At 46.2% G+C, this 27,038-nt stretch overlaps 1 protein-coding gene across 1 annotated transcript in view; it reads left to right on the plus strand.

The window, feature by feature from the left end:
* TTL (tubulin tyrosine ligase) overlaps positions 1-17,949 on the plus strand; it is a 58,102-nt gene extending 40,153 nt beyond the window's left edge. The window contains exon 7 of the mRNA XM_082252071.1: positions 17,623-17,949. Coding sequence (XP_082108197.1) covers positions 17,623-17,737 — 115 coding nt within the window. The 3' untranslated portion in view covers positions 17,738-17,949. The remainder of the gene's footprint in view (positions 1-17,622) is intronic.
* Positions 17,950-27,038: the final 9,089 nt, after the last annotated feature.

The raw sequence follows: 27,038 nt of genomic DNA on the forward strand, positions 1-27,038 counted from the left end.
AAGAAAAGCCAAGAACATTACCGGTACATCAGACTCTGAAAAGCATAGTCAAGAAGGAATGGGAAGAACTGGAAAAGAAGCTTTTTACGCCAGTCGTGATTAAGCGCAGATACCCCTTTGCGGAGGAGGATACAAAATCTTGGGCAAAGTGCCCCAAAGTTGATGTCTCCCTCACCAGGGTCGCAAACAAGTCTAAATTGGCCTTTGTCAACTCCGGGACCCTTAGTGATCCCATGGATAAGAAGATAAAGGCACTGCTAAAGAGAACTTGGGAAGCAGGAGCAACGAATCTGAATCTGGCCACCTGAACGGCTAGAACCTTATTAGTCTGGCTGACTCAGCTACAAGAGCTGCTAGGAGACACCCCAAGAGAATTCATAAGAACCATTCCCACTCTAACCAGAGCGGCAGCCTTCCTCACGGATGCTTCGGCTGAAGCAGCGAAGACCCCTGCCCCAATAGATTCAGCCAGGAAGGCCCTGTGGCTGAAGTCATGAAGAGGGGACATCACTTCCAAAAATAGATTATGTGGAATCCCCTTCACAGGTGACTTACTATTTGGGCCAGACCGCAGCCAAAAACAAGGGGTTTCCCCAAACCAAAAAGCAGAGGAAAGTGCCCTTTCGTTAATCCAGGGGATTTAATAAAACAGGACCAAAGAAGCGCTGGGCTCAACAAAACAAAGTCAAGGGAGAATTTATCCTCAAGCCTTCTATCCCAAGAATCAAAGCAATGACGGTCTCAAGGTGGGGGGGCAGATTGACGACCTTTGCTCGTCAGTGGAGGAAGATCACGAAAAACTGATTTGTCCTTCGCACGATAGCAGAAGACTACTCGATAGTTTTCATTTTGTCCTCCCAACCAAGTACCTGGTGACGACACTCCCCAAAGGACACAGACCATGCGAAGGCCTTTCTATCCGAACTAGAAATCTTACTGAAACAAAACGTGATTTGTCATGTCCTGCCTGAAGAGGAAAAAAACAGGAGTTTATATTTCTGAGGAAGAAGCCATCAGGCAAGCTAAGGCTCATACTGAACCTCAAACCACTCAACAAAAGGATAAGGTACAAGAGATTCGGGATGGAGTCCATCTATTAGCTGTGGCAGCTGCAGGGCTCGAATGAGGAAAGCTGCTGGGTCTGCATCCCTTTAGACGTGTTCCTATTGGGAGTATCTCACCAAAAAATGACATTTTTGTTGCAGGGGATGCCAGAAATCTGACATTTTTAGGCAGGCTTTTGGGAAAATTTGTGAGCCAATCACACAAGCAGGAAATGTTTCTGGGGTGTGGTCAGTACACATTCTGTGTACAGAACAGCTCCAGGTAGCCATATTGCATTGCATTTTTAGAAAATTACAATAGCTTCAGATTGAAAAAAAGGGTAATTTTTAAAATATTCAATTACAATGACGTGTGTCGCAATTGTATAAGCTATATTGTTTTTTTCTTTATTTGGTATTTTTTTCCCCTCCACGAAAGTGGAGTTAACCCTTTAAGATTTGCGGTCTAAGTCCCGGCAACCTCTCTACACCTGCTGTACACAACTCTGCCTTTCGGCATCTCCTTGGCACCCAGGATAGTCTCAAAAATAATGGCAGAAGACCTAAAAACACCTGAGACAGCAGGGCATAGGCGTGTTGCCATACCTAGACGACCTGCTGCTGTTTGCCGAACCAGCAGAAAGCATGGAAACCAATCGGAGCATGAGCATCTCTTACTTGCAAAGCTTAGGATGGCTAATTAGCGCAGAAAAATCACAACTAACCACAAGCCAGTGGGTTACATACTTGGGCTATGCACTAAATGCCAAAATAACCAAGTTATTTCTAGCGGAAGAAAAGGTGCGAAAAAATTGGAGGCAATAGTATTCCTAATGGGGGCCGAATTCATGACCATCAGATGAGGCATGTTGATATTGCGACTGACGTCCTGAATTCCGGCTGTCACTTGGGCACAGCTCCATATGAGGCTGCTACAAAATTACATTCTAGCCCAGGTGGGATTGCAACCCATCATCCCTAGAGACGACTATCCCTGTCCCTTGTTCGGTCAAAGGAACACTTCAGTAAGCCCGCTTCTTTACCTCGAGGGATGCAGACGGACGCAGACCGACCTGGTGTGGATCCCTACGGAAGCCATCATTCTGGGATGGAGAGTGCATATGGCAGATCGCTGTGCACAAAGAGAATGGAACCCCCGTTTGTCTCAACCATGAGGGAATTAAAAGCATTCCAACCGGCCATTCAGGGCAGAGATGTCCGGATTCAGTCAGACAATGCCACAACTGTGGCCTACCTAAACAGACAAGGGGGGAACAAACTCTACTCGTTCAATGGGCCTGACACAAACAAGGCTGTCATGGGCCAAAAGAAACATCAGATCCATCTCCGCCATCCATCTGAAGGTAACCGACAACACCCTGGCAGACTTCTAGAGTTGAAAATCCTAAAGTAGACGGAATGGCCCTTTAAATCAAGCTACCTTCCCGTGGCTCACCCAAGCCTGGGGGCTTCCCGAGGTAGATCTATTCGCGTCCAAGATGAATACGAAACTGCCCAAAGTTTTTCTCCCTGGACCCTACAGATGGTAACATTGATGTAGATGGGTTAAACCAGAGCTGGACATACCTGCTGTGCTATGCATTTCCGCCAACTTCCCTAATTCCAAAGGTAGTACGAAAGATCAAGGAAAAAAGCAATACTTATTGCACCCCATTGGCCCCAGAGGCCTTGGTTCAGTCACTTGAAAAACCTCAGTGTTCGACCACATCTAACACTGCCAGACATATCGAGTCTCCTATTGCAGAGGCTAGTCAACCACCCGAACCACAAGGTCATGAAGCTCTCGACCTGATTCCTGAAAGGGTGAGGTTACAGAGTGTCTGCAGTGTCACAGGGAGATGGGATACCATTTTAGCCAGCAGAAAACCTGTGACCAGAGCCATCTACGAGAAAAGTGAGAGTTTTTCTCTTTTATTCATTAACGGACACGGCATCTGATATTCTTACCATTGGGCTATACTGCCCCCTACAGAGTAGGGCACTAGGCAGAAAAAAATTCTGGCTACACCCATGGGCAGTCCCTCTCTGCTATAGCCACTCAGTTTTTTTTTTTTTCTGCTTAGTCAGGAGTAAGGACCTAGTTCCATGCTGGGATCTTTTTTTAAGATTAAATTTAAGATTACATTTTTTTTTTTTTCTTTTTAGATAGAACCTTTTTTTCCTCCTGGATTTTTCCTGGTGAGATCTACAATCAATTGCCGGAGGCCTTTCGGGGGCCTCCTCTGATGGATCCAAGCGAACTTGGTCTGGCAAGTTGAGAGAAGGCTTCTACAGACCCGCAGCCAAGGCTTCTTCAGCATGAAGGTGCGCCCTCATATATATGGGGTGGGGGGACGCCTTCACTGATTCCCAAGTTTCGTGCTCGCCCTCCGGAAAGGTTCTTTCCTTCCTTCCAACATGCGACTGTCCCCAGTCCGCCTACACGCCCTCTTTGGTTGGTGCAAGATCTTTTGCTTCAAGGGGTGATTGTCCCAGTTCGGATCGCAGAACGTTTCCAGGGGTTTTTACTCAACCGGTTTACAGTCCCCAGGAAGGAGGGTAAGGTGCATCTAATCCTGGAACGCCTTCTGGACTTTTTTTGCGGGTACTGGGGCTGACCGTGTCAACCTTCGAGGTGGTCCAGTTTGCGCAATTCTATACGAGGTCCCTGCAATGGGAGATTCTCATCACTTGTGATGAGAATCCACAGTCTCTGGAAAATCAAATTCAGCTCAGCTGGGGTACGAGAGAGTCCCTGATTTGGTGGCTTCGCACCACGGCGCTCCGGCAGGGCAAAATCCTTCCTACCCTTGTATTGGACAGTGGTCACCCAGCCTGTCTGGTTGGGGAGGCTCCCTTGGCAGAAGTTCTGCTCAGGGGGTCTGGACCCTGAAAGAATCCAGACTACCGATCAATGTCCTGCGTAACATGCGATCAGGCTGTGCCTGGGACATTGGATGGATTGTCTCCAAGGCTGTCCAGTGCGCATTCAATCAGACAATGCAACGGCCGTGACTTGTGTCGGTCTCCAAGGGGGGCACAAGAAGTGTCCTAGCGGCTCTGGAGGTAGCCGGTATCCTCAGGTGGGCAGAACATTTTCGTTCCAGCCCTCCCTGCCATTCAGTGGAACATTGGCAGGAGGATTACCTCAACTGGCAGGCGTTAGACCAGGGGGAATGGTCTCTTCATCCGGAAGTGTTTCATCAGTTGTGTTTCCAGTGGGGCATCCCCAAGGTGGCTCTGTTGGCGTCTCCGCTCAACAGGTAAGGTCCATAGGGTCATGGCTCAGTCATGGGAATCCTCTGGTGGATGCCGAATTGTGTACACCACAATTGCTGTATCCTCCACCAATAAATCTGCTTGCCAGATGCTGGTAAAACTAAGCCTGTATAACCAGTGGTGTCTCTCAGGTAGGATATCCCAATGGGGGGGGTCACCCGGGACCGGCTTATGAACCACAGATTCAGTTATCAAAAGTACCTTTTGATAATGTCAGCTCTGACGAAACGCGTCGGGTCACATAGTGCTGACATCACCCTTACGTTCCAGGAAGGAGGGGCGGAAGAGCCGACCGGCCGGCGGCTCGCTTGTTTACTCTGTGCTTTTACTCTGCATTGAACGTGAGTGCAAATTTATTTTTTTAATAAACATTGTCTACAGTTTTACGCTATGGAGCCCTTTATTTGTTTTCCATGATGGCGATGGCTCACAGTGGTTATTCAGCGCTGGCCCCGGGTGACTCGATTGGGGTATCTGATCAGCATAACATCACTGGTTGTACAGGCATCAACATCTGTGGTTCATGACCCGGTCCCGGGTGACCCCATTGGGATATCCTACCTGAGAGACGCCACTGGTTATACAGGCTTATTTTTACCAGCATCTGGTAAGCAGGATTAATTATTGGTGGAGGATGCAGCACCTGTGATGTACACAATTTTGGATTTTTTATTTTTTCACTGAATCTTGGGAATATTTTTTTTTTTTTTTTTTTTTGAGACTGTCATCTCAGCACTTGTTTATTACTATATTCAGTGTTCACTGATTTACATCAGACAATATACACTCATCACTGTTTTTGGACTTATTTGCAATATTACTGTATTTATTTATTTTTAATGTTTATAATTTAATTCGTTTTATAATGATTTTTGATTGATCACACATACAGTCAATTAGCGCAGCTTGTTTATTTACATTACATCTCTGGTTCGTACCTCTCTTCAGGGTGTTTGGCACCTGGTCCCTCCAGTGTGGTTTCATTTTCTGCCTTGGGACCTCAATTTGGTACTTTCGGTTCTTCAGAAGTCTCTTTTTTTGAGAATCTTCGGGAGTTTTTTTCCTGCTTACGCTGTCCCAGACAGTGTCCTTTTTGGTGGCTATCATCTCTGTGCGCAGAGTGTCGGACCTGGTGGCTTTATCCTGTCCACCTTATCTGGGATTCACAGGGATAAGGTGGTGCTTCGCTTCTGTCATCATTCCTTCCTAAGGTGGTCTCTGATTTTCTTTTTGAATAAAGACAATTTGTTGCCTTCCTTGTGTCCGAGGCCTAAACCTCCAAAGAAAATTGCCTTGGATGTGGTCCGGGCAATTAGGGTGTACCCGGCAGGTAAGGAATGTTTCAGGAAGTCAGACTTTGTTCTCACGAATGGCCTCGTAAACGGTTGTCCTCTTCCTCTGCGACCATTTTTTGAGGGCTCAGAGAGATGGTTCAGGCCTATTCCATCAGGGTTCAGGTTCCTCTTTTCCTGTCAAGGTGCACTGGTTTGCAAGGAGGCCACTTGGTCGTCGGTGCACATTTTTAGAAAGATTTATAAAGTGGTTGTGTTGGCATGTGCGGATGCTTCCCTTGGCCGCAGGGTTTAGAAGGTTGCTGTTTAAGAGGACCTAATCCTCCTTTAAAGGGTGTATTTTTTTTTGCCTGGTTGGCTAATGTTTTAGCTTTGGGAATTGTTTGCTGTTTGACACTGCTTTGGGACTTCAAAATGGTTAAGAATACCAGAAGCTGTGCCCGTCAATGAACAAAAGAGGAAATGGGATTTTTGACTTACCGTAAAATCCATTTTTCTGATGTTCATTGATGGACACAGCACCCATCCCTCTGTGGAGTTATAATTCTTCTGACACTGCTTGTAACAAAACTGAGTGGCTATAGCAGAGAGAGGGAGTATACCCCTTGGGAATGCCCATGGGAGCAGCCAGAACTATTTTCTGCCTAGTGTCCTACTCCTGTAGGTGGCAGTATAACCCAATGGTTAAGAATACCAGAAGCTGTGTCCATCAATGCACATCAGAGAAATGGATTTTACGGTAAGGCAAAAATCCCCATTTTTTTTTTTTTTTTTTTGTTACAAGAGCAAAGGAGACCTTAAAAAGGGGACTATTCCAGCAATTTTAGATCCCTTACAGGAGGGAGCAGACAAAAACATCTCCCATAACACTTTGAAGGTCCAGATGGCAGGTCTATTAGCCCAGGTTGGTTGGCAGAAAATCCACTCCTAAGAAGATTCCTTCACTCCTTTAAAAAGAGCCAGACCCAGGAAGCTCAGCAGAATTCCGACATGGGACCTCTCCACGGTGCTTAAAGGATTCCTCTCTCCAACCTTTGAACCACTGGAGGAATGCTCAGATAAATACCTTACACTAAAAACAGTACTCCTAGTGGCCTTTGTGTCGGCCAGGAGGGTAAGTGAAATACAGGCTCTTTCTATGATAGAACCCTACTGTCTGATTCAAACGGATAAGATAATCCTGACCCCAGACCTGGCTTTCTAACCAAAAGTCTCTTAACTTTCCACAGAACACAAAAATGTGGTTATCCCCTCCCTTCCAAGTTCAGTGGATAGCAAGAAAAGAGACAAGTACAACAAGCTAGATGTAAAAAAATTCTTATCGCATACCTTGAGAGAAATAAGGATTGGCGCAAAACAGCAACATTATTCGTTGTCTACGCAGAGTCAACAAGGGAAAGCAGGCCTCAAAGTACGATAGCCAGATGGATGAAGCTTGCTATACAGGCAGCCTACCGAGCACAAAATCTTGCCCCACCGAGCAGAGTCAAAGCCCACTCAACCAGAGCTTGGGCATCTTCAAGCACAGAAAGGGCCAGGGCAACACCAGAGCAGATCTGCAGGACAGCGACATGGTCAAGCTTCAATAGCTTCGCAAGGCATTACCGCATCAGCTGTCCAGTCAGGACCAGATATTTGGTTGCAAGGTGCTCCAGCCCTTATCCCCTCCCTAGTAAGTATTGCTTGATACATTCTCTCAGATGCTGCCCTGGAAGACGATTAGAGAAAACAAGAGTTAAGTACCTGGTAACTCTTTCTAAGAAGTCTTCCAGGGCAGCACTTGTTCCCACCCTAAACAGTACAAAGGACTTTTGTGGATTCATAAGCTTACTGAGGGTTCCTTCAGTGCTTTACTAATACTGAGACACGCAGGTATGGCTGACATTTTTATAATGGTGGACTATTGTGTTTCCTGTGTTAGGTGGGAGGAGCCTATCTCTCAGATGCTGCCCTGGAAGACTTCTTAAAGAGTTGCCAGGTACCAGTGTTTTTTTTTTTCCCCCCCTTGCCCCTCACCCCCTGGTCACCTAAACCTACACATAGAGGAAAAAAATATTTGTTACAAATAAGAGAGATGCAGGGGCTGCGGGCATGGTGCAGGAGATGCAGGGGCTGCGGGCATGGTGCAGGAGATGCAGGGGCTGCGGGCATGGTGCATATATACAGCACATAGGGCAGGACCCACATAGAACAGGAGATGGATAGAGATATATTTATACGCACAGTGGCGGCTGGTGCATTGGGGGGCGCCGCCCCCCCCATCTATGCGTCCGGCCCCCTAATCTACATGTGGGGTGCCGGACACATGGATTCCAATGGGGGTTTTTTTTTTTTTTTTTGAAGCACGTGATTAGAGCCAGAGGCTCTAATGGGCTTCAAAAAAGGGTGGGCTCGGAGAGCACTGCGCCCTGAGCCCACCCAGTTATGTGACAATAGCAAATGTATATTCGCTATTGCCACACTGATTCTCCTCCTGGCCAATCAGGAAGCGGGTCCTGAGACTGGTCGAAAGTAAAAGCCATGCTGTTGGTCAAGGAGTGGAGGAGGGAGGAGACTGAGGGGGAAGCCGCCTCTGCCTGCCCAGGGTGAGTGAGCTGGCAACCGGGGGGTGGGGGTATACCGGCAACCGGGGGGTAAGGGACAGTCCGGGCTGAAGCTGGTGTGGTGGTGGGGGGGGGGGGTGTATGGTGTGGCCTGTCTGGCACCCCCCCCAGCCCATGGAGCACTAGCTGCCACTGTGTGTGTATATTTGTGTGTGTGTGTGTAGATAGATATATGGCAGAGCACACATAGAACAGGATATATATACAGCACAGAGGCTACGGGTATGGTGCAGGAGATGCAGAGGCTGCAGGCATGGTACAGGAGAGGCAGTGATGCGGGCATGGTACAGGAGATTCTGTACCATGCCCACAGCACTGCCTCTCCTGAGGAGAAGCAGGGGCTGCGGCGGGGTCTCACTTACCGTTTGGTGAGGCGCCTTGCATTTAAAACCCGTCACTGCGCATGCGCCGTATGCTCGAGAATAGCCTAGCGTGTACGGGCTTCCCCGAGCGGCGCATGCGCAGTGTACCTGTCATTTTTTTTGTCCAGGTGCGTTGATCTTCAACCAGCTCCATCTTAGACAGTCCTGCTGTGACTCGTCCTGGCTGTGAGTAACTGACTGCTGTGAGCTGCGATGGCTGCACGGCGCCCCTGTTGCCCATGGCGCCCTGTGTGGCCGCACAGCTAGCACACCCCAAAGGCTGGCCCTGTCAGCGCAGAGTGGTACTGTGGACATGAATGGATAAAGTATGCCTCGTCCCTGGTAAAAGGATATTGGATAGCAAAGAAATGGGACTTTAAAGGCACCGCATCCTGAAGTAGATTTTAAAAGGTAGTATTTATTGAAACCTAACAAAACAAAAAGATATATGGACATATTGCATGGGTATCAAGCTATATTTTTTTGCATTCAACCCAAGCAAAATTTGGCTGGTAATACCATCCACTCTCAAATTTTTGAATAGGGAGCCCCCAATCATTTACAATACAGAATACAGAAAACAACCATAGTTCCCTAGTTCTCGGATATCAATGGTGGCTATTTGTGAGGTGGTGATGTCCAGCTCAAAGTCCAGTTTGACATGTTTTGCGTATTTTACGCTTCTTCAGGATTTTAAGGGTTAAATTTATGTTGATATATAATAAAGTAGAGACCATATAATCAAACATCTCAGTAATAGTTTTCAGCAGGATACAAATCTGACTAAAGCCCCGTACACACGTACCGATTGTCGGCCGTAAAGTATGATGCTTCCGACAGCGCATTTTCGGCCAAACAGAATCTGTCGTGCAGGCATTAAAATTTTTGTTGGCCAACACCAGAACGGCCGATTGTTCGCCAGTCAGTACAGATTTCGGCCGACAGACAGCAGATTAGCAAGACTGGGCATGCTCAGAAAAGAAAAAAGACAAGGAAAGTTAACCATCACATGACATCACTTCTGCAGTCGGCTGTTGTTGGCCGACAAAATTCCTGTGCAGTCTTTTGCAGTTTTCAACAGACACGACAGCCCTGGACAAAAGACGGCCGATCGTTCGGCTGACGATCAGTACGTGTGTACGGGGCTTAAGTCACGGAGTTGTAATAATACTTGCAAAAAAACATAAATCTATCAAATGAAGGGGGGATGGAACGGGAAATCCGAACCCCCCCCCCCCCCCCCAATGCAGGTAGATATGGGGACACACCTAAAGACAACGGTGCAGATAGGATATAAGTAGGGTTTAGCTTAAATAGAATCCTTTGTGGGAAAAAATCTAATGGTGTACTTACTGGGGTGTCAGTAGTACTTCAGGTAGAGGGGTGAATATCCTATTTTTTTCCTCTGTTTTTGCCAAGATGGATATCAAATATCCTAAAATAGTAATTCGGTACTAAAGTCCCCAGAATGATCTACATTCTAACTAGGTGCATAAATGTTCAATTATCCCATACATAAGCACAATGCATGTATAACTATTGCCTTCAAAATCATATGAAAAAATTGTAAAAAAATAAATAAAATGATAGCTAGATATGTAGTGAATTTGCATCCATCCACCAGGAAATATCCAGGGGGCTTAGGCCACTATTTTGAAAAAGTGTCCAATATCATGGTATTCTGTACTGCAGAAAGGCCTTTCACACGGGCGTTCCGTATGTCCGTATATCACCCCAATTAGTTTGCGGATGATTTACGGACATAATGGATGTCAGCGGATGTGTCAGCCGATTTGCGTCCTTTCAGTTCTGTTCCATTTTTTGGAAGGAACTGAAACAGAACCCTATTTTTTCTTCCATTTAAAAAACGGAACAGACGCAAAATCGGATGTCAGCGGTGTCATCCGCACTCCCATAGACATACATTATGTCCGTATATCATCCGCAAAAGGATGGGATGATATGCGGACATACGGACCGGATGACCCAAATGTCATCCGTGTCCGTGGAAAAAAAAGTGCCGCAGCGGACTAAATAAACTGAGCGGCCGTGTGAAAGAAGCCGAAGGGTATTCGGAGCAGTGGTCCTCACTCTGTGGATATCAAACACATGTTTTACAACATATTGAGTGCCAGACAATGAGCTATAACAAGATTATCACAAATCGAGGTCCACAGATCATTACATGGGGGATGTGGGATTAGTAATATACACAAAAAGGGTTTTTTTTTTTTTTATCCTTTCAGTTTAGCTCACAAGACCTGACAAAGATACTGCATTTATAGCAAGATCAACAAGTATTTTCTTGACTTTCTGAAAAATGTTCTTGGTCTGAAAGAGGGAAAACTAATGCAACCAACCTATCTAAAGGCTGGTAGGGTACATACAGATTCATAGAAAATGACATATTGATAACTATCAAATGTTTATTGGTAATAATTATTTAGAGAAGATGTTTAGGAAACCGTTTTGTGAGTGCTTTTGATGGCTGTTTTTAACTCCTCTTAGGCCTCATGTACACTGCTGCTTATAAGCGGATGTTTAGCAGTTGACTTTTTTTTTTTTCTTCAGCAGCCCCTGAACCTCTCCCCTCTGTTATCTCATCTGTACAGTAGTTTATAGTAGTTTAGAGGCAGTTGAGGTTACTAGCATTTTTTTTATTTTTATAAAGCAAAAAAATTGCATTCAGGACGGAAGTTTTATAGACATTTAAACCCCCAAATGCTTGTAACAGCGCGCAAACGCGTCTAAACGTGGTAAATCATGTTTAAGTGGTTTTAATGGGGAAACCTTCCTGACCATTTGCAGTATGGAAAAGAAAAAAAAAAAAACTTTGAGAGAGAAAATATATTATAATGACGCTTATTTCACTGTGAATTTGACTGAATCCAGCAAGTCTCAAGCTGTAATGGGGGCAATTTTTATATGTATTAAGAATAAGAAATAATTGAAATAACTATTGTTTCTCTTACGTCCTCCGACAGTCGCCGCCTCTTCATATTCGTCACATATGGGGTATTAGACTTTGCTCCGAAGGAGTAGCTAGGCAACAGAATATGTTAACAATAAAGCTTTTAACATATCCCACCCTCAAGGGGTGGTCCCCTCAGTCAATACCCTCCTACTTCCTGCAACCATATCTCAGTTTTAATGTCTAGCTTGTCAGGAGTGGCTGGCTCTCTCTGTGCTGGGACTTTCTGTCCCAGACTCTTTCTTCTTTTTGAAATTTTGTTTGAGTTTTCTCTCTACCTTTACTTAGCTGTTATTTTGTCAGCGTTAGTTAGTTCTTCGGATGAAGAGGATCATGCGGACTGGGTCTCGGGCTGATCCCCCTGGTCGCAGGTCGTGGGTCAGTGGCTTCCCAGTCTGCCATCGAGCGTTCAGCCAGGTAACGCTCCTGGCACAGTGAACGACCCATCCCTGTTCGGTGCAGGGATGATTGGTGAGGTGGCTACCTCACTGGACGCTGTGCGGTTTCTTAACCCCCATTGTGTGCGTCTTGAATGCGACTCTCCCTGCCTCATGTGCAGCGGTTTGTTCGCCTGTGCGGGTCCCCCACGCCATGTGAGGTAAGTGTATTTATGTGGGGACCTGTCTGTCTGGGGGGGTGTCAGTCTGGGACTGTGTAACCTGCCTCTATTCACACTGCTTGTCTCCCTATCTCTCGGCTGCATGCTGTGGGCTGCAAGGGGGGGGGGAGCTGTATGACACTGTGTGTGTGTCAGACTGGTCAGTGTGAGAAGCTGTGTGCTGTGGGACATGTTTTTTTGGCATGTTTGGGCATATACAGCGATCGCTGCGGCGATCTGACATGTATTCTGATTTTGGAATATAATGTGTGTTTTAATGCACTGTGGAGCGGCGGTTTCGGCGCCAAACGACGCCATTTTGCCTACACTCGCTCCGGCCGCATGTTTTACATGCATGGCGGCCATTTTCTTGTAGCCTCCATAGGCTTACATGGAGCGCCCTGGCAGCATCACTTCCTCTTTCCAGGAACACCGATCGAGGCAGCAGCAGCGGCGAGGGTCTCCTCAGGTTTTATCCTTCTGTTTCTTGCTATCCATTGCCTGTGTTCAGTTTGCATATTCCCTGTGGGGGTCTTATTGTGCTCGAGTGTGGTGCGGTGGGCTGCGCTTGCCGCGCTTACTTAAAAGGGACAGTTAACCCTTTGTTGTCTGGCATTACAGGGGCAATGGATTCTCAGGAGGGCAAATTTCCTACAGCTTTGGTGGAAAGCCAGGGGACCGCTGTTTCCCCCCCAGGGGGGGATTTAGCCACTATTGTGGCTGGCCTTGCTGCTCAGGTGCAGATGCTGGTGGCTGCTCAATCTACTAAAAGGCCCAGAGTTGCTCTTTCCTCTGATTCTGAGGGTGAAGGTGATGGGGCTGTTATGGCGGGGGCCTCCTTATCGGGGTCCCGCTCCTCTCTTGATCTAGTGGGGTCTGAGGTGGAGGCTGAAGTTGAGGGGGTTGATAATTCTCCCCCTGGCTCGCCTGAAGAGCTTGCAATCATGGATGAGTTGATTGCTTCCATTAAGCAAACGCTGCGTTTGCAGGACGAAGTGTGTCCCCCCGCTGCCTTGGCGGCTTATGGGACGCAGAGAAAACGCAGGACGCCGCAGGTTTTTCCCTGCAATGATGATTTTCAGCGCGCTGTTAAGGATCAATGGCGCAGTCTGCGCAAACCTTTTGCGGTACCAAGTAGATTCAAGCTGCGTTATCCTTTTTCGCCTTCCACTGATGAAAGGTGGTGTGTGCCTCCCCCAGTGGATCACGCAATTGCGGTTTTGAACAAAGCCACTGCGATTCCTGCAGAGGATTCCCCTGTGTTCCGTGATGCCACGGATAGGAGACTGGAGTCTCTTGCCCGTCATACTTATTCTGTTACGGGTTCTATGCTTAAGGCTCTGTTTGCTTCTCTCATGGCGGCCCAGGCGATCGCAAGTTGGACGCAGATGCTTAGGCGCGTCCTAGTGGCCGACTCGGCCTCGCCGGCGACCCTGGATATGGTGGATCAAATCCACCAGGGTGTCATGTATCTGTGTGATGCGGACCTGGACCTGGTTCCGTTGGCTGCACGTGTGCACAGCGTGGCGGTGTTGTCTCGCCGCCTGGTTTGGTTAAAATGTTGGTCGGTGGACCAATCTTCACGTAAGACCTTAGCCAATCTACCTTATGATGGGTCTCGCCTTTTTGGGGAGTCCCTGGATGTGTTGATTAAGGGGATCACCGGGGGTAAGAGCACTCTCTTGCCCCATTTCCCCAAGGCTAAGGGGGCTTCTGGGAAGAAGCATGCTAATTTTCGGCCCCCTCAGGGGTCCTTTCGTGCCTTTCGGCCGCACTACAAGGGCAAACCGTTCAAAGGTCAAGGCTCTCAGAAGAAGCCCTGGTCTGGTAAACAGAAGTCCGGCCAATCCGGATCTGCAGCCCATAACAGTTCGGCCTGAAGGGGCGCCCTCACCCAGTTTTGGGGTGGGGGGACGCTTGCTCGGTTTTCTTCAGCCCTGGTTAGCCCGTGTGCGGGACAGGTGGGTTCAGGAAATCGTTCGATCTGGTTACAAGATCGAGTTTCTCTCTCGGCCGGAGAGCAGATTTTTTCCCTCAAATCTTCAGCTGTCTCCAGAGCGTTTGCGGGACCTGCACCTGGCGGTGCGGGACCTGAGGGCTCAGGGAGTGGTGGTTCCGGTGCCTCATCGGGACAGGTTTCGGGGGTTTTATTCCAATCTGTTCACCGTGCCCAGAAAGGAGGGCAAGGTTCGTCCAATTCTGGACTTGAAGGCTCTGAACCGCTCTGTGCGGGTTCGCAAGTTCCGCATGGAATCCCTGCGGTCGGTGGTGGCTGCCCTGGTTCCGGGGGAATTCATGGCCTCAATCGATTTGAAGGATGCGTATCTTCACATCCCCATTTTCGAGGGTCACCAGAGATACCTTCGATTTGCCATTGCGGAGGATCACTACCAGTTCGTGGCGTTGCCCTTTGGTCTCGCCTCGGCTCCGCGGGTCTTCACCAAGGTGCTTGCACCGGTTCTGGCATTATTGAGGGCCCAGGGCGTTTCTGTCCTGGGCTATCTGGACGACATTCTGGTTCGGTCTGCGACCAGCCAGGGTCTGGAGAAGGACCTGTCTGTCACGATGCAAACTCTGCAGGAGTTTGGTGGGACGATAAATTTTCCAAAGTCGACACTGAGTCCGTCTGTTCGTCTTCCCTATCTGGGAATGATTCTGGACTCGGTGCAGGCGAAAGTCTTCCTGCCGGAAGGCAAACTCAGGACTCTCCAGGAGGAAGTCAGGTCCCTCAGGGACGTTCCGCACTCGTCTCTGCGGACGTGTATGAGATGTCTGGGATTGATGGTCTCGGCCTTCGAGGCGATTCCATTCGCTCAGTTTCACACGCGGGGTCTCCAAGCGGAGATCCTGTCCAGGTGGGACGGGCGACCTCAATCCCTGGATCTTCAAATCTCGAGAGGAAAGCACCAGAGGAAACCTTCTCTTCAAAGCACCAGAGGAAACCTTCTGTGGTGGCTCCAGTCCCCGTTGGTGTCCGGGGGCAAGTCGTTTCGTCCGATCTCGTGGACGGTAATCACCACGGATGCCAGCCTGTCGGGCTGGGGTGGAGTTCTGGGCGTTCTGTCCGCCCAGGGGACTTGGTCGGAGGGGGAGTCTTCCCTTCCGATCAACATTCTGGAATTGCGTGCGATAAGTCTCTGTCTTCATCGCTGGACGGACCGGCTGCAGGGCTGCCCGGTTCGGGTGCAGACGGACAATGCCACGGCGGTGGCCTACATCAACCACCAAGGGGGCACCAGGAGTGCCCGAGCGGCTCGAGAAGTGGCCGACATTCTGTCTTGGGCCGAGTCTCATGTCCCGGCGATAACGGCAGTTCACATTCCGGGGGTGGAGAACTGGCAGGCGGACTATCTGAGTCGCCAGACCCTGGATCAGGGGGAATGGTCTCTCCACCCGGCTGTCTTTCAGATGTTGTGCGCGAAGTGGGGTCTTCCAGATGTGGACCTGTTCGCGTCTCGTCTCAACTACAAGGTGAGGAGGTTCGTGGCAAGGACGCGCGACCCTCGGGCAGACGCGTCGGACGCGTTAGTGGCCCCGTGGCATCAGTACAGGCTGATGTACGCGTTTCCACCGATTCAGTTGCTGTCCAGGTTACACTCGGAACGCAACACGGTGATTCTTGTGGCACCGGACTGGCCTCGCCGGTCCTGGTACGCAGACCTCGTGAATCTGGCGGTCGACGCCCCGTGGCGTCTGCCTCTTCGAGACGATCTACTGTCTCAAGGACCGATATACCATCCTGCTTTACAGTCGCTGGCTTTGACGGCCTGGCTGTTGAGACCGAGGTCCTGAAGGAGAGGGGTCTCTCTCCAGAGGTCGTTCATACTTTGATCAATGCGAGGAAGTCTTCCTCAGGGAAGGTTTATTACCGTACTTGGAAGGCCTATTTTGCCTGGTGTGAGTCCAGGGGGTTCTCACCCCGCACGTACTCGGTTTCCCGTGTGCTGTCTTTCCTTCAAACGGGTGTTGATCAGCGTTTGGCGCTGGCTACGATAAAGGGTCAGGTGTCTGCACTGGCCGTTCTGTTTCAACGTCCCGTGGCTTCCAATTCCTTGGTTGGCACCTTTGTTCAGGGTGTGCGGCATCTGGTCCCCCCTAGGCGGGATCCTCTGCCCCCTTGGGACTTGAATCTCGTTCTATCTGTGTTACAACGTGCTCCTTTTGAACAGATCAGGGAGATCTCGTTGTCTATGTTGTCCAAAAAGGTCGCCTTTTTGGTGGCGATCACTTCGGCTCGCAGAGTGTCGGAGCTGGCGGCTTTGTCCTGCAAGTCTCCGTACCTGGTTATTCATTTGGATAAGGTGGTCTTGCGACCTAATCCTTTGTTCCTTCCGAAACGAGTTTCGGAATTCCATCTTAATGAGGATATTGTCTTGCCTTCGTTGTGCGCGAAGCCTAAACATCCAAGGGAGGTGAGATTGCATTCTCTGGATGTTGTTCGGGCGATAAGGGTTTACCTTAAATCGACTGAGTCTTTTCGAAAGACGGACTCCTTGTTTGTTCTTCCAGAGGGTCCTCGGAAGGGCATGGCGGCTTCGGCCTCTACCATCGCCAAATGGATCAGGCAGACCATTGAACAGGCCTATGCTTTGCAGGGGAAGGTTCCCCCTGTGCCTGTGAAGGCGCACTCTACTAGATCTCGGAGTACGTCTTGGGCCTGTCGTCATGGGGCTTCTGTAGCCCAGGTGTGTAAGGCGGCGACTTGGTCGACCGTGCACACTTTCACAAAATTCTACAAAGTAGATGTTCAGGCATCGGCGGATGCTTCCTTTGGCCGCAAGGTTCTTAGTGCGGCTGTTCCCTAGGGTCCCTTGTTGGGGACTCCTGGCTGTTGGGATAAGTTTTGTATCCCCTGGTTTTTTGTCTTTTCCTGGGTTGTTGCTCCTGTTGAGCACTTGTTTTTTGCTGTTGCCCAGCTGGTTTCCTTCCTTTGGTAAGGTTCCTTTCTTTGATGCGGAGACTGCGTTGCCTTTCGGCGCGGATGCGTTTCCCACCCCTCATGTTTGCACTGCTTTGGGACGTCCCCATATGTGACGAATATGAAGAGGCGGCGACTGTCGGAGGACGTAAGAGAAAACGGAATTTTTGTAAAATCTTACCTGTAAAATTCCTTTCTCTGAGTCCTCCGACAGTCGCCGCCCCCGCCCCTCTTTTGGGGTTTGATTGTATACTCTACTGCTATTCCACTAAAACTGAGATATGGTTGCAGGAAGTAGGAGGGTATTGACTGAGGGGACCACCCCTTGAGGGTGGGATATGTTAAAAGCTTTATTGTTAACATATTCTGTTGCCTAGCTACTCCTTCGGAGCAAAGTCTAATACCCCATATGTGACGAATATGAAGAGGCGGCGACTGTCGGAGGACTCAGAGAAAGGAATTTTACAGGTAAGATTTTACAAAAATTCCGTTTTTTATTATTTTGGGATATATAATAAATGAGTATTCATTTTAATACATATGTTTTTTTTGACAGGAAATTGTATGCAGAACTTTGCCAGGGCATTGTAGACCTTGCCATCGCCACTGTATTTCCGATGAATGACAGTGTGCAGAACCGGAACCAGGACAATATATTCATCAAGCTTTGAGATCTCTGCCTTATTTATATACTGACATGCTCAGCTGCCACATTTATTTATTGTTCAAGACACAAACCAATGTTTTTGCCCAGTGTCATGCCAAATAGAGATAATAGGAATTTGGAGATCAGAGGACTTTCTGAAGGCTCCAGGAAGTGCTGAACTGGACTTGACTATGATTTGCTTTTAAATGCCAAACTTTCAGTTTTTATATATTTATATGTATATATTTGTTTTTTTGTTTTTTTTTATAAAGTATAAAATGAAGGATGTTGCCGAAACCTAACCTTGAACACTGATGTTTCTATGTTTCTATCTGTAAAGTAGGAACATTTTTCTTGACAATAAGATGTAGAGACAAAAGGAAAGTGATTTATTGTGTGTTTAGTACCAGTCTTGGAGCTGGTAGTAATCAGGCTGTTTAACCTCTTATTTGCGTACCAGAATGTAAGTACAGCTGTGCCTAGAGCACACGCCCTTCACCGTTATTGGTGGCTAATAGAAAGCTACTTGTGATCAAGAGCTTTCCGATCATGTGATCACATGAGCATAAAAACCGCCTTGCCTCCCGACAACTGAAACCCCTTAAAGGCCAGGAGGCGCTGGGGCCAAGGGGTTAAGAGCTGGATTGCCATTTGCATTGGACGGCACTCAGTACAGTCAACCCCCCGTGTCGTACCACCCCTCCTTAAAGTGGAACTTTACCCTTACCAAACTTGCTTCTTGCTGGAGGCTGCCATTTTGCTCAAGCCCAGCACCCCCAAATCGCAGTAATCCTAAAGTGGAACTAATTCCATTGATTTAACGGTTTCAAAAAACAGTTACATTCCTGAAATGCCAGGATTGCTAACTGACAGTTTGGTTGAGGGCGCAAGCAAATGTGAAACTATCCAATGGCTGGTGTCATAACTGATCACATGTGCAGCACCATAGCAGTTGTAGACCAAACAGAAGCAGCGTCATTGGCTGTAAAGGATAGGAGGGTTTAATTCTGCTTTAGGGAGACAGCAGATTGGCCTCTACAAATTCTGCTGTGCGTAAAAATGCCTAAAATGACACAGCAACTGAGCATGTGCAGAGCGGGGGGAAACCGTGTAATCCTAGATTATAAACAGTATAGACACTTAATTTTTAATATTTTACATTGCTATACCTGCAACATGGGCCAGCCTGAAGTGATCTAGCAGGACTTCATTTTCTGACTAAAGTTCCACTTTAGGCCTGGTCCACACTTTTTTTTTTTTTTTGCTCAACCCACCAGAATAAAAAAAAAAAAAAACCTGATGGACCACTGTACTAATACAAGCAATGTTAGTACGGCGATCTCCCCTGCTGTGCTATTGTGTTCTGACAGGGGGCTGCCATTGACTGTGAGTGCTGATTGGTTGCTGGACAGCTGCTGCTTTTCCAGCATGCTGTTTGACAGAAGCCAGACAGGCTGCTGTACACACTGGCAGAATGACTGCTGCTTGCAGGGTTCAGTAAAGGTGTGAAGGCTGGTACACACGGGCTGTATATCGGGTGATTTAACAAAAACCAACCGATTTTCCATCCTCTGTCTACCAGCCTTTATAGCTTTCATTTGAACCCTGCAAGCAGCAGTCATTCTGTGTGCAGAGCAATGCATCTCACATATTGGCCAAGTGCATTTCAGTGTATTTGGAACTCCGCTGGTCTCCTAAAATAACTTATGCAAAAGCCTTTAAAGAGTTAATCTACCAAAAGCTGATAATTCAGTTAGAGCTGGATGCTAGTGGACTGAATTACTCATTTTATGGTATATTTACCTAGAATTGCAGTAGCATGCTTTTCTAGCTGAGATTGTCATGCTGCATTATTCATATTAAAAAAAAAAAAAAAGTCAAAATGTAACTGCAAAGAATATATATATTATAAGCATATATATATATATATTTTGTGTGTGTGTGTGTAAAGGCCAGTTTGTCCTTTTATTTAATGATTATCCTACCCTAGCATATATGTGCTAGGCAATCTTTTTGCATAGGCTGACCATAAATGTTCTTGCATACACTTCACTAAATTTTCTACTTCTTTGGACAGTGTTATCGTCATAACTGCAAGTTAGTTTTTTCCTGAAATCACTTTACCTTCTGCACGAAGACAATTGTCATGTTCCTTGTTATTTGCTCCTTTCATAGGGCATATACTCTATTGTGAACTGCTCCAGGTATTCTTTCTGCAATTGTAAATCCCCTCAATGTATGCATTTATGTTTACTTTACAGACTTTATATTTACCGCTACTTGTAGTCTCATTTTATTTGTGTTTTTTTTTTTTTACTTTTATTTAAACCCTTTTCCTTCCATTTTTCCTGCCTCCCTCCTAGTCCTGATAACCATTCCTACCAGGACTTGTATTTATCAACATTGACAACATTCAACTTTTTATCTGAGTTTATATCACGATGCTGCAGCACAGGGTGTCATGATTCAGGGAATTCACAGTGTGTAAAATAGCATTGTCACTCAGAAAAGGAAGTGATTTGGACTGACTGGATCACCATGTATTTTATTATATGAATTTTTCTGGAAACTGAAGGGGAAATTTCATTTACTAGCAATGCAACTCATACTTACTAATTTGAACTGTTCAAAATAAATGTAAAAGCCAACAGGAAGGTCAGCAATTCTTTATAATGGATGAATTAAGTGGGCAGACAAGTGTCGACAACTTTCCATCTATAGATGATTCAGCCTCTTAGGATTTTTGCAATACCGAAATGCTCGTTTAGGGTGGTCTTCCTCTAGGCAGATTAGTAGTAATTCCCGATTGTTTCACTTGTAGTTTTGCCCAACAGGATTTGCTGCTGCTTGCATCTGAACTCCTTCAAGTAAGCAATAGAGCTAAAACAAAGTCAATGCTCAAATCCACCTGCAAGCAATTGCTTTTAAAGTGTTTGCACGCTAGAGGCAACAACCAGAATTGCTCCTGAAATATAAGAGTTTTACCGTTCTGCCTGAGGGGGAAATACACTTTTTAAATGCAAGGGTTTCAGCAAGGAGACTGTATGCTCCAAGTCCAGTATAGTGCCTTAGCGTTTTCATTGCATTTTTACACTTTATTTTTTGCAAAAATTGTGTTGTGGAACAGTTTTAAATGGTCGCTCCTTTGGATTTAGCTTACCATAAACCGCCACAACACCATAGGTTTTTGGTTTTGCAGTAAATCTGCTACAATTCAATTAACATGTTTTATCGCTATTGAAAACAAATATGTTGTGTGTCTGTGTATATATATATATATATTTATTTAAATAAAAATGTAATGTCCTCTGCAACACATACTGGATTGCTAAATTGATTTCAATATTTTTACAGGCTCAAGTAACTCATACTGTATGTCCGTATGTGTGACAGCATATTGCATAGAATACCTGTAATGGGGCAAAGAGGGCAGGTGGTATGGTCATGTGTATATTGACCCAGCTCTTGTCCTAGCACATTGTATTGTGAAACTTGGTAAACAAAATTCAAATTTAAATGCATTTGAATGACCTTCCAATTTTTGACAATGACAGCACTCCCTTGGTCCAATATATCTGTAAGGAGGTGATTACTGTATTTTAGCCTCCATCCTCGCCCACTATAATGTATAATTATGGTCTTTCAGTATGGAAAAAGGACACCAGTTTGTGGGTAATGAGAAGAGATTTTCTGAGGCACTCGGAGAAGAAAGACTTGTTCTTTGGAGATGAGAGACAACTCGGACTCTCCATGTGACCGGGAAGTGAGTTCTGACCCCCTGGGGGAACATGTAACAAGCCAAGCCTACATACAGAATCATTCAAGACCACAGAAGAAGCAGCTGGGCCCAAAAGACTTTCGCTCAAGTCAACCAGATCTGGAACCCTTCACATTTGGAATTACACATTCCCTTACAAGAGAAGTACTAAAGGTTGAAATGAGGATGTTTCTTAAACTGGAAAGGCAGTAGTGGTGTTTTGCTTGCGTCTCTTTTTTTTTTTTTTTTTTTTTTTTTAAGGTTTTGGTAGTAAAACCAAGGAAGCTTAGACTTTTGTAGTGTATTAATGCTTTTAATAAACAGAAAAGCCGCACATGCAACTGAACAACTTACAAAATCTGCCTACAACATGCACAAGCCAATTATCCTTTCTAGCAAAATAAGCATTTAGAATATGTATGCAATAGGTAAACTAAACAATCACTCAACTTGGAGATGGAATTATGCCCCGTACACACGTGCAGATTATCTGAAGACTTTTGTCTGTAGACTTACCAAAACCATATAATATGAGGTCAAACCTAAACACTTTCAATTTGTATGCAATCCGGCAGGCCCTTGCACTACATAGAAAAGGTAAATCTGAAGACAAAAGTCTTCAGATAATCTGCACGTGTGTACGGGGCATTAAGATGTAATGTCCTTGGTGGTTCCTTTGACAAAGTCCAACTCCAAACTTCCCCAAAGTCCTCAAGCTTGAAGCAGCCATGACTTGCCTCTTTGTCTTCCAAAAAACAACTCATTTGTCTCACCACATGCTTGTTTCAAAACCTAAGCTCCTTCTACCTCATATGCTTTAAAGAGCTTCCGCTGAAGCCAGTCAACCTGGTACACACATTTTCATATCAATAGAGAGAGCCTTAGATTTTTAAAAACCATGCCCTCACAAATCTAACTGCTATACTAACTAAAAAAAATACATATACTATGAAGTCACCTAAATATTCATGACAACATAAGTGGTCATTCTCTTTCCCTGTACTGTAAAGTTGGCTGCACTGACTACTGGTGCCATATATACATGTTGCATATCTACTGTAGTCTGCCCACGAGACATTTACAGAGCATATGGCTTTACATAGGTTCTTCCACATTAATTATTTAGGCTCCAGTACCTAAAAAAGTATCTAAAGCCCAATCCTTTTTCTTTATAGAACTTCACAGGGCAAAGGATTGGCTAATTCTTAGACCAATGGGTTTTTTTCCACCTCCAGGTCCTTCGACACTGGCAAAGCATAGCTGAAAACACAGCCCTCCATAACCACTCCCGGCATGTTTTCAGTTTTTTTCTAGCATCCTTAGATAATTGACTGGTTTCCCTTTTGCTCTGAGAGAATTTTCTAATTTTACTGATCTTGTAGCATTTTTTTCCCCCTGGTGTCCAGTAACCTCTATCCAGATCAGTTGCCTCTCAGCCTCTTCAGGAGAGAAGAGCAGGGGTGGGCCTGTAAGGTTGCTGACTGGCATTGGACCATGCAGGAATCATTAACCTTAGCATACAGTTCACTCACACCCCGAAGATCCCTGCAGGGGTATGCCTGATTAGGATGGGGGTGAAGAATAATCTAGGTCAGCAGAGCTGTAGCTCAGTGGTAGAAGGCGTCTGGACAATAAATTCTCTTTAAGAATCATAGGTGCTGTTGTTCCTGCCCTGCAAGTTTGAAATTAGCGGCGGCTGCAGTGTGGTGTTGCCTGGCCTTGTGCCTCTCTGCAGGAAAGGAGCAGCAGATTTGGATGCCATGTACAAAAAAATGGCAACCACCCCATCTATAACTAGCCTTTGCAGCAAGAAGCACGTGAAAGGGCAACGCACATCAAAAACGAACAAAAATTCCCTGTTGACTTACCAGCTAACCTGCAACGAAACCAAATTGACCCTGTCAAACAGTTCACATTAAAAAAAAAGGGGTTTAGTCGCACACATTTTCAAACATATATATAAGCCACGGTGGCCACGTCAAGGCATCTCAGTGTACTGCAGTCCTCACTTTGAAAGTCTCCCAAGCTGGATGTAATTTTCCCCTATGCTTTTTGCACGCACAGACCTGCCCTTAAGCTGTACAGTGCACGTGCATACCATTATGGGACTTTGATTGCTAGTGCAGGTGCCATTTGGCTTCCTCTCCCGGTGCCAATAGCTATACAGCACAGCATTTGAGGATGTTCTTGGAACTGCTGTCTTTTCCTTGTTGAATGCCTCTAACAAGCAGGGCCCTTTGATTCAGGGGCGTAACTGCAGGGGTTGCGATTGCAACCGGGCCCAATGCTCCAGGGGGCCCAGCATTGGATAGGATGGGAGGCGGGGGCAGCATGTAGAGAAATCACTGTCCTCCTTTTTCCCCCTGTAGCTGCAGAAAGAAAATGGAGGAGATTGGATCCTCTGTATGCTGCCCCCGCCACTCCTATCCAGTTCACTTGTGTTCTGCTGTCTCTGGGTCCCAGTGTGCTCCCCTGGTCCCCCCCCCCCCCACTGTGATCCCTCCCCTTTCCTGCCGGCTGCCGCAGGGGATGTGTAACAATAGAGAACCAGGAAGGGGTTGGTAAATATGTAATTTACCAGCTCCTTGCTTCTCTAAATGGACAGAGTCATAGTCAGTGACATTGTAAAAAAATAAAATAAAATGATAAAAAATAATACAATTAAAATACCAAAAAATAAAAACTACTGACACCAGTGGGTGAACTTCCAGGATCGCAAAGGTCACACTTGCAACCGGGCCCTGGCATTCCACCACCGTGGGGAGGCCCCAAGATGGCAGGAAGGGGGCCCACTGCAAAACTTGTGAAAGGGACCCGCTGTGGGACCGCAATAAAGGGCCCCCGCAAGCAGAGTAAAGGGCCCCAGGATCAGTGGGAAGAGCCCCGGGCTTGAAGGGAAGGGCCCCGTCAGGGGGGGGGCCCTTCATGGTTTCTTGCACCGGGGCCCTGAAGGTTCTAGTTAGCCTCTGCTGTGATTCCTCCTGTATTGACTTGTATTGTAACTACTGTTTGCCCTAAAGTTGTAAAGCGCTGCGCAAACTGTTGCCGCAATATAAATCCTGTATAATGAGTGGTTAGATTCACTGTGTGGAACCTACTACTAACGTGCCGATGCCTGGGTAATGCTAGATAAACAGTGTGTGCTCAGTTGACAATATATAATGCTGAATTTGGACTTCTAGCATTTCCTTTTTCTATTACGGTTACCGCTGAGCTAGCTTCAACTTTTTACTGCATGCATATATTGTATATCATCTAGCCTGGCTTCACTACTATTGCTTTTGCTGCCAGTTTCAACCTCCAACTACATGTATATACATATACACGTGCAGCGCTAGACAAAGGGATATATAGAAAAAATCACTCAAAACAAACAATAAAAAATATAATAGATATCAGTCCCTAGTGAAAATTAAATTCCAGGGTAATGTGTGTGGTCACAGTGGACGCTAGATCACAGCACCAACAAGGAAACAAACATATGCGCTCACCAGAAGGACTGGACCCAAAATACCGTATAGCAAATGGGTCAGATGGGCTCATAAGATATCAGGTGGGTCTCCAAATAAGTGCTGCAGCCACGGATGTTCCAGTTTGCAATCACAGGACGAATTAAGCAAGATGAAGACTCCCATTCACCAAATGACATGGAAGGATAAACCAAAACAAAGCAAACATAGTGTAAATCTGCTTAAAAAATGTATTTGTAAAAATAAAGGGATACACTTACAAACATCCAGGAAAAAGAGCATAGGAGAGAGACACACAGATCAGGCAGGCTTTAGCATGGTCCTGGCTGTCTTAGGACTTTGCCTGCATCTCACGCAGGGCAGGCTCGATCTTCCAGGGCAGTGGCCACGGCAGACACAGGAGTGACAGGAGGACAGACAGTGAGTGTTTGGTGGACCTGCCCAGCGGTGAGGTATGGAAGAAGATAACATTATATATAATATGTTCTAAATGTTATATTTAATAAAGTTATTGTTGTTTTTATTTGTTTTTGTTTTTTTTTGTCCCTATAACCCACAAAGCAGCCCCTTAACCCCCCCCCCCCCCCACACACACACACACACAATGCAGCCCCTAAAACATTCTGCATATAGACAAGGAGCTTTTGCATGTAAATCTGACTTCATGATACATTTATTTAAGTTTTAGTTATAATCTAAAATAATGGATGTAGGAGCCTTTTGGTGGGTGTGATTTTTTTTTTTTGGGCGGGTGGGGGCAGCATTTCATTCTTGGACCCAGGTAGCACAATGCCCTGGGCCAGCCCTTAAAGGGGAAACAAAGGTAGAGAAAGAGAAGAGTTTTGAAACCTTTCTGCTCTTTGGGCTGGAGGCATCAGCACAAGGGACACATCCTGCTGACTGTAAGCTATGTCCCTTGTGTTGATTTTTGTTTTTTTTTCCTTTAATTTTTACTGCATTGGGAATTCAATCACATTGTAAGAAGTGCAGACCTACTATGAGTTAAAGGGGTTTTAAAGTCAAAAGGTTTTTTCTTAATGCATTCTATGCATTAAAATAAAAAGCCTGTGTGCAGTGGCCCCTCTCAGCACCCCTAAAACTTACCTGAGCCCCCTCTCTATCCAGGGATGTCCACGAGTGCCTCAGCCATCCGGGACTCTCTCTCCTGATTGGCTGAGACACAGCAGCAGCATCATTGGCTCCTGCTGCTCTCAAACTCAGTTAGCCAATCAGGAGAGAGAGGAGGCAGGGCCGAATGGCAGCTTCATGTCTGAATGGATACACCGAGCAACGGATCAACAGAAGGGATAGGCCAGGAGAGCCGAAGAGAGACCCGAGAAGAGGAGGACCTGGGCTGATCGCTGCAAAAACCACTGCACAGTGCAGGTAAAAAGTGACAGTGAAATGAAAGTGCAAAGTGCAACTAGCTGATCAGATCAAAGACCAAAGGATGGTCTGATGTGAAGAGCATAAAAGTGATAACAAATACACAGTAAAAAGATGAAGCTGTGTGGCATAAAATTATGAAAAATAATAGTAAAAAATACCCGCCCAAAAAAAAAGCAAAAGCAGGGGTAAAATTTGCATATAAAGAAAACACTTTATAAGGATAGAGATTAATCAAAAAAGTTCATAAGTTCATATGAAAGATAAAAATTCAAAGAAAAAATGCTGGTGTCTAAAATTATTGTCGGATGTGCAGGAAACTCTGGTCATTCAGTTGGTGCGGGAAACTACTTTCACTGTGGTGGCGAGCGTGTAGCCATAAATGAGTGAAATGGCCGCTCACCTCCCAATCACTCTTAATGAGTGTTTGTACCAATAGGTAACAGGTCTCCAATGTAGAGGTAATGGTCCAGTGGTGGTCCCTTTAAGACAAGCTCTTAGATCCTTTTCGGTAGCCAGCATCAACCATCAGAGAGAAAATATCCTAGGTAAGGTTTGAAACTCTTATTGGTACAAACACTCATTAAGAGTGTTTTGGAGGTGAGTGGCCATTTCACTCATTTATGGATACACGCTCACCACCACAGTGAAAGTAGTTTCCGCACCAACTGAATGATGAGAGTTTCCCGCACTTCCGGCAACAATTTCAGACA

Source organism: Pelophylax lessonae, assembly GCF_965119305.1.
Source record: "Pelophylax lessonae genome assembly, chromosome: 3".
Lineage (NCBI taxonomy): Eukaryota > Metazoa > Chordata > Amphibia > Anura > Ranidae > Pelophylax > Pelophylax lessonae.